General features: G+C 40.2%; 1 protein-coding gene across 3 annotated transcripts in view; it reads left to right on the top strand.

The window, feature by feature from the left end:
* Positions 1-10,952, top strand: part of LOC138025287 (small ribosomal subunit protein uS10m-like) — a 14,316-nt gene extending 3,364 nt beyond the window's left edge. For 2 of the 3 annotated variants that reach the window (XM_068872524.1, XM_068872523.1), the window contains exons 3-8: positions 1,986-2,017; positions 3,491-3,564; positions 4,703-4,842; positions 6,391-6,499; positions 9,543-9,632; positions 10,516-10,952. In XM_068872524.1, the coding sequence (XP_068728625.1) occupies positions 1,986-2,017; positions 3,491-3,564; positions 4,703-4,842; positions 6,391-6,499; positions 9,543-9,632; positions 10,516-10,620 (550 nt within the window). In that variant the 3' untranslated portion in view covers positions 10,621-10,952. The remainder of the gene's footprint in view (positions 1-1,985; positions 2,018-3,490; positions 3,565-4,702; positions 4,843-6,390; positions 6,500-9,542; positions 9,633-10,515) is intronic. The other variant, XM_068872525.1, reaches the window with a different exon arrangement.
* The last annotated feature ends 10,127 nt before the right edge of the window (positions 10,953-21,079 follow it).

Genomic DNA, 21,079 nt, shown 5'->3' with positions numbered 1-21,079 from the left:
TCATGTAGCCGTAGCTTCTGACCTTTCCGCCAATTTTTCGCAATAAAAGTGCTTTGCAGAAAATTTGTCGAGCTTAAGAATTTCGGGAAAAAAAGAAAACAGCGCTACTGAGGAGTTTTTGTAACATCCCAAGTTTTTCGCGAACGTCAAATACTGAGAATGGCGCCACAGAAGTCGTCATGAGATAACTGCTTTGAGGCTCCGACAAGTAAACATTTGGTTCCAGGCTCTCAAACAAAAGAAGACGACATTAGGGCCGTTTATGCGAGAGAAAATAAGCCGTGGCTTACTCTGGCCGCGGCGTACATAATACGCGAAAGGGACTATTTATACGAGTATAAAATCAGAGACTTAAATCGTAAAATACAGGTAGAAATCTTCGTGGAAAGTCGGGGAATAGTACCCTAATATTCTACGATTGAGCCATAATTGCACTGCTCTCTTCATTTCGTTGTAGTATTACGTAATGTTTAACAAATTGTTTTAATCTACCATAAAGATTTGTTTTAATTTCACTGCCTTAAAACCATCAATTTGAACAAACAATATTTTGCATTCATGAGTAACTGAAAGAAAATAAAACAGCCTGCAACTGAAAGTCGCATGTATCTTTGAATGAATTCGGCGTTTTTTGTCACACAGGGTTTCACTCCGTATGCTTCCAGCCAACCCCGTGTTTTATTCTCCTCTGTAAAGCTTAACTAAAAAAAGAAATTGGTGTAGAAGATATCTCAAAGAAGAGATTTTTCAACTCTGAGCGCATTCCAATGAATCTTGCTGAAGTAATACAGCTTCAATTTGCAAAAGGACACAATGCCGAGACGCCTTTTGAATGTCATGCACGCATTACAAAAATTATTTTGAAATACTCGAGAAAGTACCGGTATTACAGATGGTGTAAGTAAGTTTTGTTTGCGAATGAATATACTCCTTATTTCGTTGATTTTACTGCATTTCACTCCGCCGTTCGTCCAAGTCTTGCTCTTAGCGATATTTGTTGTTGATCGACTAACTTTACTGACCGTCGATTTCTGTTTGCAAAACCGATGTCTTTCAAATTGAAAATAGTCCTGTTTTACATTTTAATCACAGAAAAATATTTACTCCCCTCATTATGTCATTTGTTGATGCAGCGAGAAGTGAAAGTAAATAATTTTCAAATGTCTGAAATTAAATGTGAAGCGGAAGCGAGTGCATTGTTGACTCGAATTTCACTTGGAAGCACCCGTTATTTGAAATCAAACACTTCACTGTTGACATAGCCATTGTCTTGCGCTGAAAGTAACAATAAAACTTAAACAATGAAAAGACAATGGGCCAACTCATACATACTAATTATCTTTGATGAATGCGCGTTTTTGATGCGCGTGTTACAAACGCAGACATGTGTGCGCAATTTTTGTATGCTCGTTCCGCACGCGTTTTTTGGGACGCATATTTCTGGTCTGCACTGTAAGTCATTACAAACAGAATTGGTGTTATGTGACAGAACATAGGCATGTAGTATACAATTCTAGCAGCTGTATTTTGTACTCTCTGTAATTTTGATATCAAGTTTTTTGGTAGTCCATACAAGAGACCATTACAACAGTGCGATCTACTCGAGACAAATGCATGTTCAATGTATTAGCTTCTCTGTACGTGGAGCCTCTGCCAAGGTACATGCAGTTTCTGATTCTTCTGATATTATGCAGGTGGGAAAAAGCACTTTTACAAGTCTTAATCACATGTGGCTTCATCATCATCATCATCAGTCCTTTTTGCGCCATGGGACGCATAAGGCCTCACTTCATACTAAATGTAAATTCAATCCACACCAAAATTCCTGACAGGGTCTATCGAGGGATGCTTTAGTTCAGCTTGTGATCGATCCTCGATCCTCGATGCACGATTCTGGATCCTGCATGCTTGTTTTCCGAAAACCCTCCCTTCCCCTACTTCCACTCTTCATGTAAACTAACTCTTTCCTTTTTACTGCTTTGTAGCTTATCTTCTGTTTTATTTTGGTATAAATCAAGTAAGTATGATAGTTAGTGATTATGTAAAACGCAGTGTTCAATTATTAGGATTTTTTGTGTGAAATAACTTGTGTAATAGACAATAGCCCATTTTACAGTTGTAGCTAAGTTACCTGGCCTAAAAATGGAAGCGAGGCTGCCGGTGATACTGTTTTGATACAAACCTTCATGCTTTTGTAATCTTAATATGGACTAATTAGCATTGCAGTGGGGGCTGTATCAATGCAAGGTCCCCGGCAGCCTCGCAGCCATTCAATTTCACTGTAGGTCACTGAGGTAACAACTGTAAAATGTCCTATTCACAAAGTGGTATGGTGAAGTGCAAATTCCAGTTGACAGTTTTGTTTCCCAAATGGCATCAGTTACTTTCTTGAACAGGTTTATATTTGGCCACCTTCAGCAAATTTGTAAAGTTCTACAGGCTTATTTTGTTCTACCACAGTTGGTTTGGATTTCACAGTCCATGAATTACATGTACATGTATCACTGTGACAAAATAATGGTTCAAGAGAAAAAAACATTGAAATTTGATCTTCAAAATCTGCAACGTTATGAAAGGCCCAATAAGCTCCAGATTACTTGTTATTGGTTTGTTGTGCCTGACTTTCTGTGAACTGCACGCAGCCTGTATAGGAAAAAGTTACTCAGAAATGCATGGGAATGAAAAATATCTTAATCCCACTCTTCTTTTAAGCTGTAATCAGGCATAACTTAGCATGACATCTTATTATTATTTTCTTGGTTGGATGACATGGTTTTACTTCAATTATTTATTTATTATTAGAAATATTTTTATTCTGGCTTGATGTATATGGTCATTATTAATCTGTCTTACTGCAGTACATAAATTACCAACTTAATAAATCGTCCTGTAAGTGAATAGATATATATAGACTTCTTTCAAAATGTTCTTTTGTTTTAATGCTAATGACCTTTCTTGCCTTGCTACGACTAAAAAATTTCAAAAGTATATTTGTTTTAAAATGAGGGCAGGAGGTCTAATTACCATAAATACAAAAGAATGTAAAAGTGGTCACCATTTATGAAAGTGGTCTATACATGGAGCTTACTTTTGTGGAGATGTATGAGTCTGTTGCAATAACATATTGAGCATAGTTATTGGGGTTGTCTTCACATGTAGTTCATTCCATAACACATAATAATGTTGATGAGCTCTTTCCTCAGGACATTTTTCCAAACTTAGGCATCACCAAAGCAGGGAAATAGTGTATGAAAGTAGGGATTAAATATGCAAATTGGACCTATTATTGTGATATTACTTTTTGTCATCAAGGCAAGTACACACAATACTGTGCCATAGAACAATCTGTTTGGAATCCCTGCTTAGAGAATTTTATTGCTTCAAACCCCAGTGGCAGGGATAAAGCAAGAAGAACCTTTCCTTAGCCTTTTACTTATGACGCTGCTAAAAGAAGGATAGAATATGCTGTAACCTTGTTTCTTCTTTTTAGATCAACCATTTAGGTTAACATCTTATAACTTACCAAACAAGTGCTGCCAATTTGCAACTATTGCAGAAATAGAGGTGATGACAATAATTATTTATACTCAATATATATTTGTTGTAGTTCATTTTTCTAGGTTTTAATTTTTTCAGTCCTGTTCAATTTTGATTTGTCTTTGACAGTAACATAATACATTCATTGTCATAATCTGAAACAAACGATCAAAATTGAAGTAGCTTGAAAATTTTTGAGCCAAATATAAACCGTAACATAAATAATTTATTTATGTTATTTTTTTTTGTTTAGGGGTGGGAGAGGGGGCAATTTTATTCTTAGAAATTATTTTGAAATTGGTTGTCATGTGGAAAAGAATGATGCCATAATCCTTAAGGGGGTGGCTCTTAACTATCAAAATGCTGCTACAGACCACTTCAAATAGCCATTTTTCAAATTCCTGTAACTCTGCAGCTATTTTGCCAAGTGTGTTCTATTTACATGTAACATTCCTTTGTCTGGTTGGACTCACAACCATATTTGGTAAATCATGTGATCAAAACAGAAAATGCCTAAAACCTCAGTGAGCTAACCATGTTTTTCACAAATTTTTAACTCAACAGTATGAGATCATTATACATGTACCACGATATCTGTAGCATGGATTTTGAAAGAAATTATTTCTCAAAAAGATTATGATGTCATAAGGCCCTCCTTTTATACACTTTTCAAAATATCAGTTCCATATTTTGTCGAAATAGAAATTCCATGATACAGTTTACAAAAAATGACAGGAAGGTTCCCATCCGGTAAAAAAACGCCTGTTCCTTTTGTTTCCGGAGAGCTTTTACCTGTTTTTCACTGACACGCATGGCAGAGGACTGGGACTAGTTTGCGCATGCGCCTTCTGATTGAAGTGATGTCAGATTTCCGTTGTAAAAGTTACTTCATTAAGGTTACCATCCATGCAACCTTTTTGTAGGGCTCTTTGACTAGAAAGCTTCCTAACAGCAACCATTGTCTTTCTGTAGTTAAATGGCACCCTCTCTTAACACGGCGATGGACAAGATTAGTTCTCATTTAACCGATATTGCCCTCATTTTTTTCACGCACCTTGCAACAATCTACATGTATGGGAAGTATGCAAACAGTGTTTGTTCATGTATATGCAACATTTAACATTAAAGAATTTTTAATCATGTTGATGAATACATATATTTGCAGAGCAAACAATTCCTTAAGAGAAGACTGGTATATTTCAATTTGCTGATTAAGTTGGAAGGGTTAGATGGTGCTGTACTGGATAACCTCAGTCAATTTGTGGTCAGCTCAAGTAAAATGATGAATTTGCAAGTGACAAAAAAGTAAGTTTTAGTTATAATAATAATACAGTATAATTAATATATAATATTAATGCTCCATAACTACTAAAGAACGTTTGCAGCATTGGTCTTTTATTTTCGACATTTTGTTGTGTTATTCACAAAAAAACCGCTTTATTAAGGAAAAATGGATCTTTTTTATGCTCCTTCTTCGAGCTATTTTGGGCTTGAGGCTTTTAAGGCCACATACACAGAGAAACTATTAATTTACTATTCAAATTTTGATGACAGCCTTAAGAAACTCAACTCAAGAAGAGAACCAGTTGGCTTTTTACAAGACAATCTGGAATTAAATTTGGAACTGCATAAGACAAATGTAGAGTTTGGTCTTAGTGGGATTCGCATGTGTATGGTTTGGAAAGCTGACGTTTCGAGCGTTAGCCCTTTGTCAGAGCGGAAGACGAAGGGCTAACACTCGAAACATCAGCTTTCCAAATCGTTCAAGGTGGTAATTTAACCTTTATCAACACGTTTGATGAAACCAAATTTTCCTGTTTCACTCTCCCGCCGACGCAGCACCACAGTTTCTTTAGAAACTACATGTAGATATTTGTTCGCATGTGTATGCATGCAAATGGCACACTGGTACTACTGGGCTTCTTCCTGTCATTGTAGCCTTTTAGTTTCTTTTTTCTAGCCAATCTAAAATTATTTGATTTGAATTTGTCGTTGTTGCTTAATTGATGGTCTGGGCTATATTGTGATTGGTAGTGGGAAAAGTACATGTAGTGTGATTGGTCCATTGGTTGTGAGTATAGTGATTGGTGCATTACGATCCGGTTTGTAAGTGTATTTCGCTGTAGGTTTGTAAGCTGAGAGGGAAAAGTATAGTTAACGTTTTCTGTTAAGTAATCGTTTGTAAGTCGAGAGTAGAGGTTGGAAACGGTTTGATATAGTTCGTAAGCAATTAGCAGAGTCCCAGTCGATATAGTGTGTTTTGTTCTTGAATGAACCTTCCATCAATTTTGTTATTGAGATCACCATTCTTAGTCGCTCGTTTGTGTTTTGTAAGTCGTGGGTTTAGGGTCCCTACCGGTTACACCAATGTAAGTGGCCTGGCAATCACAGTATATGAGCTTGTATATTGCTCCCTGTCTGTCCTTGGGGTCGTCCTTGTCTTTGACATTCGTTAGTAAGCGTCGGAAAGTCGTTATAGATATGTGGCCCAGCGCGTACAGTATGTTGTAAGGTCGTACATGTAGTATGCGTGCGATAGTTTCAGAAGTCCCTCTTACGTTTTTTGTCACTATGGTAACGGTTGAGTAACGGTTGTCGTTTTGGCTGCTGTATGTGTTGCGTTTGATGAAATCTGTGCTATAGTTGTTCCTCCTGAAAACGTTGTTTAAGTACTTAGTTTCGTTAGCTAAACTGTCATTTTTTTTTGTTCCAAACTGTTTGTGCTCACCTTATCAAAGTTCGTAGAGGGGTCGCTTTGGTCATCGCCATGGCTTAAACAAACTTTAGGAAACAATGCAGCAGGAACTCATGACGGTTGGGGTTGCATGTATATATATATATTTTTTTTGTCAGGTTTAACCTTGCCACAGAGAAGTTTAGCCAGACTCTGGCTTACCCACCAGACAGCTACAGAAAGCAGAGTCTTACATATCACTTGAAGAAACATGGCCGGATGATTGAGGTAGCCTTGTAATAAAGAAAAGGGAAGACAATGCACGTTAATGCATACACGAGTTGGTGCTCATCTAACACTGAGCTAATACTGAGCTTGAGCTTTCTCTTTGTGATAATGTCACTTAGAATTAGCATAAGTCGAGATAAAAGTCAATATTGGCATAACGTTGGAATAACGTTGGCATAAAGCCAAAATGACGCTCATTGTGGACGAGAATTTAAAATGTGAACCAAACGTTTCGAGGGTGCTCCTTCTTCATAAATGTAAGTGGTTTGAAAGCAACTGAAAAATGCGCGTGCAAAGGAAAGACCTGGCCAAACGCTGGCAACATTTCAACGCAGCATCTTGCAACATTGTTGCGTAAAACATGTTGCATACGTTTGGCCACCCTGTTGCGATATGTTGCGATATATTGCAACATGTTGGATCAAATTTGGAAACAGTCAAATTTTTCGTGCATCATTTTGGATGTTGCACGATGTTGTATCCGTTTGGCCACGTTTACACAACATTGTTGCGCCAGGGCATGCGCGTTAGGTCCACTTGCTGTTTCAAAGCGCCAGAGGCATTTTCAAAAACAGTGTGTTTGTCCTCCATACTGATTTTGATGTCCGCACACAATAATCGAACTCCTGCGTAGAAAATGTTGCGAGCGTTTGGCCAGGCCCTATAAGGCTCAAATAAAAACAAAAATTACAACGTTTACAGCACGCGCTGACTTTTTGTAAAACCAAAGTCCACATTGAGACCACCAGGGTGTAGGGTGTGGTGTCTAAAAATCATCCTGGCCTCAAAAGTGCGTCTGTCTGCGGCATCCCTGAAATCCAAACGGATTACAGAAACCAGTATGTTCTGAGTTGTGTTCCCCGGGGAAGCAAAATGGCGTCCAACAGGAAGATGGGAGTCTGGTATTCTTGTGGAACGTAGATGTTCCCTAAATCTGTCACCCAATCGTCTACCAGTTTTTCCGATATAGATTTTGTGACATGCGTAGCTTTTGATGGCATAAACCACGTTGTCGCCGACACAGGTGTATTTCGATGTAACAGTGATGCGTCCACCTGGAGTATCGATGAATGTGGAGGTATTGGTGTGGGGGCAGATGTTGCAGCGGGACCAGCCACAGAGGAACGTAAGCGAGGGTGCTTTTGACTCGATAGTCACGCAGGTTCTGATCACGTTGATAAGCACACAGGATTCACTAGCCTGCGAATACAGCCGCCTCTCATCGCTCACCGCCGCTTGAACGGCCCAAGCGGCGGTGAGCGATGAGAGGCGGCTGTATTCGCAGGCTAAGGATTCACACGGGTTGAAAAATAGCTGCAGTGTCGGCATCATCCCGTAGGGGTTAAAAAAATTTGTGAGATGAGTTTTTTGATAACTTGGTCTGTTGGATGGTATGTTAAAAGCAGATTGATAGTGGAGTGCTCAGCGCAAGGGATGTCTGCAGCTGGTTCTGAATTGATGACTGCCACACGGGGTCTGACTAAAGTACGAGTGCGTGCTTCAGCAACAATGTTTTCAAACTCTTCATTGAGTGCAGATGCGACGTAAACGTAGAAACTGACTGTAAATAATGGAATTCTTAGAACGAATGGGACGCGAGGATGTATGGTCAAGGTAGGAATGAGTGTAAATGGGTTTGCAGTGTATGCTGGCTATAAGACGGTCAAAAGTTGGCATTAAAACAAGGTCGAAAGATAGCATTTCTTCATCAGAGATGGACCAGGTGATCTTGACGCTTAGATAAAAGTCATTCATAAAGGTTGCAAATTCTTCGATCGCGCCCTTGCTACCGGAAAAGGCCCTGGCAATGTCATTGATGTATCGTTTATATTGGCCGGGTTTGGCTCCTGTGTACTAATCAAAGATTTGCTCCTTTGTGTGACCCATGAAAAGACAAGCATAGTTGGGGACAAGTCGGCCTCTCATTGCAATCCCTCCGATTTGATTATATTACTTCCCATTGAAAGAGAAAGTATTCAAGGTGAGAACTATTTTAGCGAGGTGGACAAGTATATGAGTGGATGGTTGAAGAACCGGTCTCTTGTTTTGGAAATGTTGAAATGCTGGAGGGCATAATGTTTGCTTGTTTTTATTTGAGCGTTACTTTTCTTCAGCATTTTTCATTTACTTTCAAACCACTGATGAACAGAAAGTACTCTCGAAACGTTTGGTTCGCATTTTAAATTATCGGGCGCTATTTTAAACTTTCCTTTACCATTCATCCGCATTATTGCGCAGCATAGTTTCCTCGATTTTTTCTCATTGTGGACATTTAATTCATCATCAGCTGTTCTGTGCCACCTTTTTGGCTACACTACAGCTCTTCCATCCTTCTTCGCTGCCCTTCTTCAACTGAGTGGTTTTTAGCCAGCCTCTCACTCTTTACCTTTAGGAATCCACCTTAATGCTGTAAATCTCTCCTTTGAGTACCTACTGCACCCTAAACCTTTGTGAACATCAGTTTCTCAAATTTAGGTCATTCCATCTCATATCAGCTGTCTAGTAGTGTATTAAAAAAAAAAAAAGCAAAAAGACAAATTAAAAAACGGAGGCTAAGATTGCGTGACTGAATCAGACGCGACTTCCTCACACGCCGGTGTGAATCTGCCTTGAATTGTGATTGGTTCTTTTGGCTGTGTTTGCATGTATGCTGTAATTGGTCAGAGTGATTTCTTTGCTTTTGGATGGACAGCACTCTACGCTAATAATAATCTTTATTTAAAAGGCTCAAGAATGCACACATTTGATTGGTTCTCACATATTCATGATCTGTTAGAGCTCCTATATGACATACGCATAGCTGACGTCAGCATCAAGACCTTTTTACTTTTTTATTGTATAAAACAAATAGATTCCATGTTGCCCTGCGTCTGTTCGGAAGACGTCATCTGTGATCTCGGCATTATTGGACAGCCGCATCTATTTGTTTAGCAGAATATTTTTCAGGAATTGCATTTTGCTGTTGTGAAGAGTTCGAAAATAACGCAACATTGCAAAAAGTACCGCTATTTCAAAGTTTTTGTTTTAAAATGTTTTCACACAGATTGGAGAGGTACCAGTTGAGAAGGCGGATATCTTCATTCAGTATTTACAGGACAATGTCCCAGTAGGAGTGTCTGTTAAAATGGAGCTGGTAGGCCTTTCCTTTTCATTCCATACCACTGATTGTGGTCACTTTAGCTTATGTTATCGTATTATAGTCAAATACGTCACCATCGTTATCTTCCCAGTTTCATTTATCATCAAAATTTAAGATAGCTTTGGGTAGCTGGCATCTCACATCACTTACAGGCCAGCTCACTCAATGATTATGGAGATTTGGAGACGATGGTCTCCTTTAAAATTCTTATTAAGTGTCGGAATTCGTGGCAGCCGGTCAAGATTTTCAAATCACTAAATGGCCAGTGTATTTATGGCATATAGTTTATTTGTGGCCCGAGTCGTATCATTTGCGCCCAAGCGGAGCGAGGAATGGGAAAAACAGCGAGTCCATCTCAAACAAACATAAATATGTTATTTACCGGATGGTAGGTCCGTGTGTCTTGAGTACGGCCCGGTGCCGAAGGCCGAGGGCATTACACATTCGATACTCGAGACCAAGGGAACGGTTTTTCCCATACGAACCTACCAAGACCGGGAAATAACTTTTTTTTCTGTTTGTTTAAAAGATGTAGTTGGTTTCAAAATCGTCGTATTGTTTATATTTTCCTTAAATATTTGTCATTTCGGGAAGTTGTTTATATGAGTAACTGTTTCTTTTGTTTGTAAACTTTCCCAAAAATCTCAGTTTGACGCGACTAACGCGGAAAAAACTCGGACCGCAATCCGCATCGCAAAAATGAGCTCGCTACTAGCCAATCAGACTCGAGGATTTAGGATTTCCGGCCCGCTGAGATGCTTCAGAAAGGACTTAAATAACAATATGACCATCTCATCAGTTTCTTCTAAAAGCGACAGCCAATTTTTCCTGGAGAAAAATTTGATAAGGGCCAAATTTCGTTTGTTTTTATTTACAGAAAAAATGGCAAGACTTCGTTTCACCTCCCGATCCCAGATACTTGGAGCAGAAACAACTGGAGTATGAAAGGATGCGAGAGAGGAAGAAAAAGAGAGAAGAGTGAAAACTGCTACAAAGAAGAGCCGAGGACTTGAAGGAGCTTGATGTTTGTCACTGTTGGAATGACATTCCTTCGCGCGATCTTAGTGCTTCCTCTGATCAATAATAGGGATTTTAGGGAGCTACAACGGCGACGACTTCACCTCAAAATATAACTTTGCAATATCGCAAGTCTTTCACGATTACATTCCATCTCGTTCACATCGCACATGAGGATGAATCATCCTAAAGATAAATTGGTACTGACGAACAGTTTCAAAGTAACATTATAGGAATGAAAGGATCGCATATGTACGCTCACGTTATCATTAAACCCTCAAATTTGGTGATTTCACGTCGTTCCTCTCAAGAGTACCGCAAAGATATGTGCGAAAATGCGTGCCGCACGTGCACCACAATTAGTTTTCCTCTTTTAACCAATGGTATTACAGTGGAACCGCCATTAAGCGGCCACCTCTATTAAGGTAATTCCTTAGTATTGCATTGCGCATCCCTACTGCGCACGATTTTCGCGTCATTAGCGCGCGCACTCCGCGAGCACATGAGCACGTGCGCGTACAAAACGTAAGTGATTTAACTCAAACTAAGCCCGATAGCGAAATAAGTGCTCCTTTTCCCTCAAAGGAGCAAGGTGACCCCCGATTTTTTTTTTTTTTTTCAGCTATTTGCTAAGGCCAGTCTAAAAAAGAACATATTTGCAGAAGAAAAAAATGTTTGATAGTAGAACATGATTTTTTTTGGAAAACAGTTCCGCACTGGGTGTATTTTGGCCAAGGCGAGAACTTCCCAAAGAGTGCACTAAAATTTTTGAACAATTTTACACTATAAATACCACCAACTTTGTGCATTAGCCCCTCTTGATGACGACATGTTCTGGCATTGCACATTTTGTATTGCTGTAAATACCATTTGAAACAATTCATGGGTATTTTCAGCATTACAGAATGTATGTGAAATTGCTAACCAAAACTGAACCAAGGTAAATATCTAGAATATGTCTTCTTCATTTGGGGAAATGCGCAAACTTGGAGGGGAACATTTGCCAACAAGTATCATTACTCTATGGAGGAGTGCTGCAATAAACTTGTAATTGCCTATCATTTCGTTTAACGTACTATGCAAGGTCTGTGGTCCCCAGGGGTGGGAATTTGGCTTATAATAGAGACCCAAGTGTGGGGAAATTGTCATTTGAATACTGAAAATGTCAAAATTCCTGTGGGTTGTAATCAAACAAACTGGCACGACGCGACATCGTCCTCGTGGATATTTATGATCGTGTGTTAGGAGGTGAGAGAAAACACATTTTTCTGATCATTGTGGTGTGTGCACTTGCTTTGAATGGTCTTCAATGTTACGTTTATTTTCGAAACAGCGTGTTCTATATTGAATGAACGAGCTCAAGACTGAACCAGCGTACGTGTTCTTATCGACCACTGTCGCCAGGTTTGGCCCGCGTGCCATTGTCGAATAGAGCTGTTACGGGCGTTTTGTGACCATTGAGTTGTGAACAATTAAGCTTAATTTTCAAAGGAAATTATACTGTCTGTAAAGTACACAATTAAACGATCAATTTGACGCATAATTCATGCATGTATCTTGTAAAAGTCCTTTCCTTGCATTAACACTAAAGTTATCAAAAGCCCGCATTCTTGTGAAAAGGAAATCCAGACCCTCAACCCTAATAATAAACTTTATTTAAGTAAGCAATAGAGGACGTTTTCCGTGTTTCCATAGCCTCATCTAAACACGAGGGAGAGTTGGGAGACTTCGAGACAGTTATGAAAACCCGAGACGCAGTCGAGGGTTTGCATAACTGTCGAGAATTCTCCAAACTCCCCCGGTGTTTTAGATGAGGCCATGGAAAAGTCCTCTATTGCTTTTATAAAATATTCCCTCAAAAATAATTGGACAAATGAAGTAAAATGCTGGGTTTTTTTTTACTTCTTTATTGAAACAGAATTTCTTGATACACGCTCATATTTCCTACCAGCCAATCAAACTTCGTGTGATGTCACAGCTGTTTCCACACTCTCATCTAAACACAGCTATTGACCAATGAGAGTGCAGGTACTATCCTAATTATTTTATAATTTATTTTTGTGAACTGTATTTAGCGTTCTGGCATTGACTGATGGGGACACTGTGAAATCAAATCAAATCAACTGATATCAAACCGTAAGCTGTTTTTTAAGGAAAGGGGAAACTGGAATACCAGGAGAAACCCTTCTCAGAGTAGAGAACCAACAATCTCCACCCACATGTGACGTTAACTCAAGAAATGGAACCTGGGCCACATTGGAGGCAACATTCTCGTTCCCAGATCCCATCGTAATCTGGGAACGAGTATGCAGAGACTTTCGTTTTCTCATGCCAAGGCCCTGCCGGCTAAGAGAAACGATAAAATATGGGAACGAGAATGGGGAGGGGAGTGCTCTCACCACGACTCAATCCAATCTCCCTTCTCCAATATGTAACCAAGATTATTGAAGAAATGAGTGCTTCCTACTCGGTTTTCGCGACCTACAAGTTCTGCAGCGAACGAAACTCCTTTTAGCATTCAGGGACTTCTCATCTCGATGTTAACAATCGTAAATGCGTGACTGCGTGTGTAGTATATGTCAAAGAATAAGTAGAGGAGATTGGAGAGAACGCGAGTGCCGCATATGAATTCGTGATTTATGGGCACGTGTGATGTTTTGAATGTTCTCAAAATTGTACGGGCCGTAGAATGGCCATAAATCATGAAATGAAGGGGAAATTTAAATTTTAGGTTTTGCAGTTTTGCCCCTGTAGTGTAGCGGAAGTGATGTACAGCAGAAATTGCGTTTATACCACTTGAGCAGGGACTGGGTAGTAGCATTCTGTAGGGTCCGCCATTTTGTAATATAGTTGTGTTTAGCGAGTCTGTGTTGCTGATTTTGCGCGTTTTACCTCTTCTTGTACCTCTCCTTGTACGGAGTTGACTTCGAGGTATATACAGATCATAAGCCTCTGATCACAGTCCTGAGCGCCAAGAGCACGCCTCCCTCAGAACGCATTAAAAGATGGTTACTGTATCTGCAGCAATTCCGCTATGTGGTCAAGCACATAGCTGGTGTAGACAACCATGCAGATGCCTTGAACCGGCTCCCACTAGACCCAACCCAGAGCCAAGACGCTACCGAAACTGCAGAATATGCATGCAGCGTTGCCATAGAGGCCATACCAGCGGCAATTACAGCTCTGGAAGTTGAACGGGCATCAGCACAGGATCCCACGTTGCAGTTAGTGGCCTCAGGGGATTGGGGGCGTCTATCAGGTACTATGTACAAAGCCTTAGCTGAGGAAATCTGGGTCCTGGGACAGCTTGTTCTCCGAGGAAACTGCATCATCTTGCCACAGTCTGTCTGGAAGCGTACTATCAAGCTTGCACATGAGGGCCATCAAGGGATGGTACGTAAGAAGGCACGGCTAAGACAGAAGGTATGGTGGCCTCACATGGACAAGCAGGTTGATGAATTCATAAGAGCATGCCCCCCTGCCAGCTGGTTGGTCCAAGGAGTAAACCAGAACCCATTCGACCCCCGAGGGTCCTTGGACTGACATCGCCGTTGACCTCCTGGAGATCCCCGGTGGGTATCATCTTCTTGTGGTAATGGACAACTACTCACGCTGGCCTGACGTTATTCTCTTAAAGAAAACAGATGCAGCACATGTTACAAGGGCCATGGAGGGTATGTTCCAAACGCATGGTCTACCTGTCACTGTCCGAAAAGACAATGGACCACTATTTTCACCATTTTCTCGAATATCTGGGAATAACTCAGAAAAAGGGGATTCCATACTGGCCCCAAAGCAATGGTGAAGTTGAACGCGCTAACGAGACTCTGCTCAAGATCATATGAATTGCAAACTTGCAGAACACATACTACATAGGCGGTACATGATTTCCTTTTTCACTACCGAACTACACCCCACCCTTCAACAGGACTCTCTCCTGCTGAACTCATAATGGGTAGACGACTTAATGACAAGCTTCCAACAATCACCACTCCTAGCTAGTGAGAGACTCACTGAAGCCCACTGGCTGCAGCTTCACCGTGAGAGGGATGCACGAGCCAAGCTTAAGCAAAAGGAGTATGCAGATACGAAGGGATCAGCAGGATACAGTGATAATGTAGAGGGGGATCGTATCCTGCTTAACAAGAACCATGAAAATAAGTCATCCCTAAACTTCGAACCAGCACCATACAAAGTGATCCAAAAAAAGGGAAATACCTTCCTCATAGAGGATCAGGAAGGAACCACCAAAATGAGAAACGCTAGCCACATGAAAAAGCTTATTCAGCCTGAGCCCTGCCTTGAAACCCCCGCAAAAAATTGGAGAGATAAAGCCGCAAACCATGCCGAAATCACAGGATGCTGAAGAAAGTACTAAAACGATCCTAGGCCAAGGTTCTGCCCCACCTTCTGAAGAAAGTTCGGGCATCCCTTCCTCCTCGCGGCCTGTTCGTACTAGGTGTCCACCAACCTGGACGAAGGACTATGTGTGTTCCTATACATTCTCCTGAAGATATTCCGCTGATATATGCCTAACTGTATTTGAGATTTAGTTCCGATTTCATGTACATTAAACTTTTTCTTTCCCGACATTAAGTGTGGAATTTAACTGGTGTTATTAAATTCTCAACCTCGGATAATGCAATTCTCGTGCTCTGATTGGTTCACTCAATCTCGGTTATCAGCTCATATACCTTAGTTTGACCTTATATGGTAAATGATTGCGTTTAGCGTTGCTAAAGTAAAAACGTTTACGCCAGAAAGCGAAATTTCTTTCGGTATAAAGCAAAAGAAAAACGTTTTTGTGGAAAGTTTGGATCACTTTCGAAGCTTAGAGATACGCGAAAAGGTAAGAAATGTTTTTTTGATGAGCCTGCGTCTGTCTGACCACGAGGTATTTCACAACATCGCATCTTCATCAACGTTTTTGGATCTCGGAGTTTGGAGTTTGGAGTTTGGAGTTTAAGGAATTTAATAAAACAATTATTCCATTCGCGCTTGTTGGATATGAGACTGGTTATAGCCAACTCGGCGCTACGCGCCTCGTTGGCTATTTACCATCTCATATCCAACGCGCGCTCATGGAATAATTGTTAATTATACTACCTGGTGGAGGAATATGTAGCGGAAGTGATGAACAGCAGAAATTGCGTTTATGTTTTGTTTTGTTTTTTCAACTTTATTGCTCTGAGTCTCTCTTTGAAATAATTAATTACATACAAGTCAAAAAAAAAAAAAAAAAAAAAAAACGACCAAGAGGTAAGGTGCAAACGAGACCAAATAAATCGGTAAAAATCTTAAGAAATGCATATTAAACTATTGTTGCCATTGGCATCCACAATTACGTGCAAGACCCCATAAGCATGGTTTGTCGGGGTCAAAGACATTAGCTAATTCATCTTTGTACAAGTTAGTTATACTGTTCTTAAAAGTCTTTATGTTTAGAGAGTCGTAGGGCCGAATTAATTTACATATGAGGTTCCATAATTTAATATTGCGATTAAAGAAGGAGGACTGATAGGTAGCTGTTTTACAGAAAGGCGTCTCCAAATACTTTATATCACTTGATTGAGATCGTCAAGTATGGCCGCGACTAACACTCTTAATAAAGCTAATATCAGTGTCAATATAGCCATACAAAGCCTTATAAAGAAATACTAAATCCTTGACCTCGCGGTCATAGGTAAGCGGCAGCAAATTCAGATGAATCAGTCTTTCTTTGTAGGACAGTTCACCTTGCTTTATTTGTAGTGTAGCTCTTCTCTGAACCCTTTCAGCTTTCTGTTTTAGAGTTGAGTGGCTGGGAGACCACACCTCAGTTGCATAGCTCATTTGGAACTTCACTAGTGCCAGGTACAAGGATCTTCTAACCTTGACGTCGGTCAACATGGGACAAGTGCGACGAAGAAGACCGAGTAGCTTATTCGCTTTAGCAGAGACCATGAGAACTTGAGTTTCCCACGTTAATTTGCTTGTTATCATGACACCGAGATCTTTCTCCTCGTTCTCGCGTTTTAAGTCAACGTGGCCAAGGTGGTAGTCAAAACGCACTGGATTTTTCTTCTGCGTCACTGTTAAGACCTTGCACTTTGATGAGTTGAAATTAATATTATTGTGAAGACTCCAGGAATCTAGGTTTGTTAAAGCTTGCTGCACTTTATCTGCACCTGGACATGATAAGATACTTCCATAAAGCTTGATGTCATCTGCGTAAAGGGCTGTCAGAGAACCATCAGGCAAGGCACTTGGCAGGTCGTTAATAAAGATAATGAAGAGTAATGGGCCAAGCAGACTTCCTTGGGGCACTCCGGCGGTTACGGTGGCCCAACTGGAGGTGAATCCATCCACAACAACTCGTTGTTGCCGATCTTGCAGATAGTTCTTGAACCAATTATGTAGATGTCCAACTACTCCATATCTCTCAAGCTTCTCAAGGAGGATGGTGTGGTCCACAGAGTCAAACGCTTTGGCAAAGTCCAAATACAAGATGTCTGTTTGAAGGTTGTTCTCGAGATTTTTTCCAATGGAATGTAGGACTGACAGTAACTGAGAAACACAAGAACGATTTTGCATGAAACCGTGTTGTAATGGGGTGATGACGTTTTTTATATGGTAGTAGAGACTATTCCAGATACAGCGTTCAAGTACTTTGTTTACAGGCACAAAAGGGAGATAGGTCTATAGTTTGAAGCAAGCTCCTTAGAGTCTTTTTTATTAACAGGTGTTACGTTAGCTTCTTTGAGTGAACGGGGACTGGGTAGTAGCATTCTGTAGGGTCCGCCATTTTGTAATATAGTTGTGTTTAGCGAGTCTGTGTTGCTGATTTTCTCCCCCATCGAATCATTACAGCCCCTTGCGGTTTTTGCGCTGAAAAACTTTGGTTTTTCGGTCTTAGTATCTCTTGCAACTTTTCTATTTTTAGCATTGGGTTTTCGGCGAAAAAAAAAACAAGCGGTTTTTCGCTTTTTGGTATTTCCTATGGTTTCAGTTCGGCAATTACAACTGACAGCCGAGTGCAAATTCTACAACGTTAAATACTCCATTTCTGGAATAGGCCTTTTTGCAACAGTTCCTCACGTGACCGTCTTTTCGTAAACACAATGATCAAGGGTAGATTTAGGGGTAGGCCCAGCGGGCCCCTGCACCCCTCCCCCTCTTGTCCAGGAATTTTTTCTTTTATATAGATGTGAATCACTGTTCTGCTGTGTCTCACATACAGCTGTACCAGTGAAGGTAGGCTTTGTAAAGGAATAGAGAAAGGAAAGCAGCAGTTGCCAAAAGAACGAACTCATTGACACTCGTAAACCAGGTGAGTAGTAAATGTAGATTACATTTCATCGCCTTTCTGATTATAGGAAAATTTCTACGCAAGTTACAACATACGCAATTTGAAATCTATTTGGCCACATGTTATCTCCGCCAATGGCCACTGCGCTACAAAATCCAGGTTATTCGGTTCTGAAAACTGTCTACTTAAGTTTTAGTCAAAAAGCGAAATGAACGAAGAAATATTAAGCAATCAATGCAGCAGCTGCAACTGTACATGTATCTTAACTGAGCAAGGAACAAAAAACTAAGAGATTTAGTCTTTGCTTTAAGTAGAAATCTACTTGAACTACACTTCCATTGAATTGATCTATTTAACTTTACAGAAATGAGAAAGCCCCCTTTTTTCCCAGTAGTTACAGACTGAGCTTCTGTAACCGACTTTCAAGAGGTACAGTGTGCATCAGGTGGTTTTACTTTAGATAGTGATTAGTTCGGTTTCAGAACTTTTCTTACTTCAAATACCTTTTGCCTTTACAGATATACATCACATATGAAAAATTTAACTTATAATTCATATCAAATATGAAAAATTCTGATAATAAGCTCACTGCTTTTCAAAACTCTACATCTCTATGCAATAAGCGCATTCAAAATTTCCTCATATTATTGTATAAAAGTAGTTAAAGAAAGAAAAGGCTTGTCCTGCATATATGAAAAATACGTTTTCTCTCCCGTTCTCTTCTTAAGCATGATGTTCGTGGAAATTACATTCTGTCCCTCAATAAACCTAGAACAACCAGTTATGGTCTTAGTTCTTTTTCTTACGTTTTTACTAAGTACGTTGCGAAATGCGCTACCTGATTTTTCCCGTACCACTGAACTAATCCAGGGCCGGATTTTGTACAGCGGCTTTTCGTTTTGATTAATATATCTTTAAATATTATTTAATATTTAGTTATGTATCTGTATATATCATGTATGTTGGCTGTAATGTGTCGAAGATATTATTCTGAAATTCGAGATGAAATAAAGTTTTATGCATGCATGTATGTTACCTTCGGCAGGGCGCATGCGTGCACTTTGTAATCTGCGACTCCAGTGCTTACCATATGACAGATAAAATGACTATTCTCTTGAATATATAAGCCATCGAAATCTTACGTTAAATTGTAACGACAAGGGCGGTTTGGAGCTGTGAGTAGGCGTGGGATTTGCCTCATATGGTTTAGGGGCCGACATATCCCTCTCTCAATGCTGTACCGGGATGCGAGGTAGGTAGCAGAAAGCAGCGAAGGGCCAACTGTGTCCAAAAGCGATCGCACGGGCCGAAATCCCGGGATGACTCGTTTCGTACGACGCTCCAGCGCCACGTCTGAAGGCACTGCATGTTTTTCTCGTCTCGTCTTCAAACATTCCGTCAGCGCATGCGTGCGTAAATGTTCAGCCTCTCCGATACCTACAATACTAGACATATTTAGTTGGAACACTTAGCGAATGGTCAGAATCATCGTTTTACAAGATCGTATTTTATACCACATCCCCCTTTCCCCAATTCAATGTTGTGTGAGAATTTTTCGGGCGACTACTAGTAGTTGTGGAAATCAACATTGGAGGAAGGGGGAAACGGGGATAGGTGTTCCAACAAATGTGACGAGTATTGTAGGTTGAAATTAAATTATATTAAATTTTAATTCAACCTGTAACATAGTTTTTGATACATTTTTGAGAGGGGCTTTATATTTATACGATGAAATTTCTGTTTTCGTGAAATCAGTCGGCAATTAGGAAATTAAAGAAAACTGCATACAAACTACAAAAGACTCCTTCCAAATCTGTTCCGAAGCTTCAGACTCAGATCAGACTGGGACTATTGTAGAATCTGCCAAACAACTTGTCGTAATGACTTCTTGAATCGTTTTCTGTCTGAACGTTTCAACTTAGATATTCGTCTAGTGTGAAGACGGGCACGGGACGCATTATGCATCTGGACGAACTTTCCAGTTTAGTGCGTCTTGGAAGACAAACTAAAGTGGATAATTCCTCCAGACGCATTATGCGTCTTTTGCCTGCCTTTTCACTTACGCAGAAAAAAATGTTTGCCCAAGTTCGTCGCAGAGAGATTATGCGTCTTTCACGGTTTGTCCCGTCTTTACACTACTATGGGTAACATGAGAGAAGTATAATTCGTCTGGACGGATTATGCGGCGTCTCTAGCAAGTATAAAAACGGCCATTGCCTGATGTCAAAATTGGTGTCAGTGTGTCAACGACGGTGTACGTAGGGTCGGCTTATCAATGATGTAATTGTTGGATACTGAATTGTGTAGAATGGGGAAAAGCAAGAAATCAGAGAAAAAGAGGAGTCGTGACCGACGGTAAAACGATATTAAGTCCACTTTGTTTTGTTTTATGGAACTTTCCATTTTATGTTTCTAAACCTGAATGGTTTTTAAAACTTTTTTTTTGTACAGCTCACGTTCCAGGTTACCCAAAAGGAGGCGCGGGCGTTCAAAGCGGCGACCGGCAGGTCAGCTGGTATCAAGCTAGCGCAAACCAAGCACTTTCTAATACCAATTTTTACCATGAAAGAACATGAACTTAGGATAAAGCCTGTGAGTAATACGGAGTTTCAACTTGACGTTATTCTCTACAACTGTAAAATACATACGTGAAGTAGTCTCTGCGCCAAAAAAGGCAATTTTGAAGTTCAAAAGTTTGAATAATATCATACTTCAAAACGCATGAGATGCAGTCTCGGAAAACCTAATTTTCAAAATTCCGCGTTGGAGCATGCCCGTGCAAGCCCCTATGGTCCGTCTCGTTGGATCGCACACTCCCTCAAAAAAAAATGCCTGCCTACGGGCCTGAGTTACCTGTATGTATAGGCACATTAAAAAAAAAAATAAAAACAGTAACTTGATGTCGGCTCTAGGAACTTAAAAAGTTCCGCAACCAACCAGGCTATGCTGTGCAGGCCAGGCTCTGAATTCAAATTTGTGAAAATAGCCACTGGCAATAGCACTGCTTTTGGAGACACATCATCCCCTTGAGAATTAAGTTTATAGTCGAATGTACAGAATTTATTTCGTTTTGCTGCAATGTCTTATAACCACGTTATGGTGTTATGGTGGTGTTTCCGGATAATGTTCTAAAAAT

This window comes from Montipora capricornis, chromosome 12 (genome assembly GCF_036669925.1).
Source record: "Montipora capricornis isolate CH-2021 chromosome 12, ASM3666992v2, whole genome shotgun sequence".
NCBI lineage: Eukaryota > Metazoa > Cnidaria > Anthozoa > Scleractinia > Acroporidae > Montipora > Montipora capricornis.
Note: the sequence above shows the minus strand (reverse complement) of the source record. Positions and strands in the feature narration are given on the sequence as shown.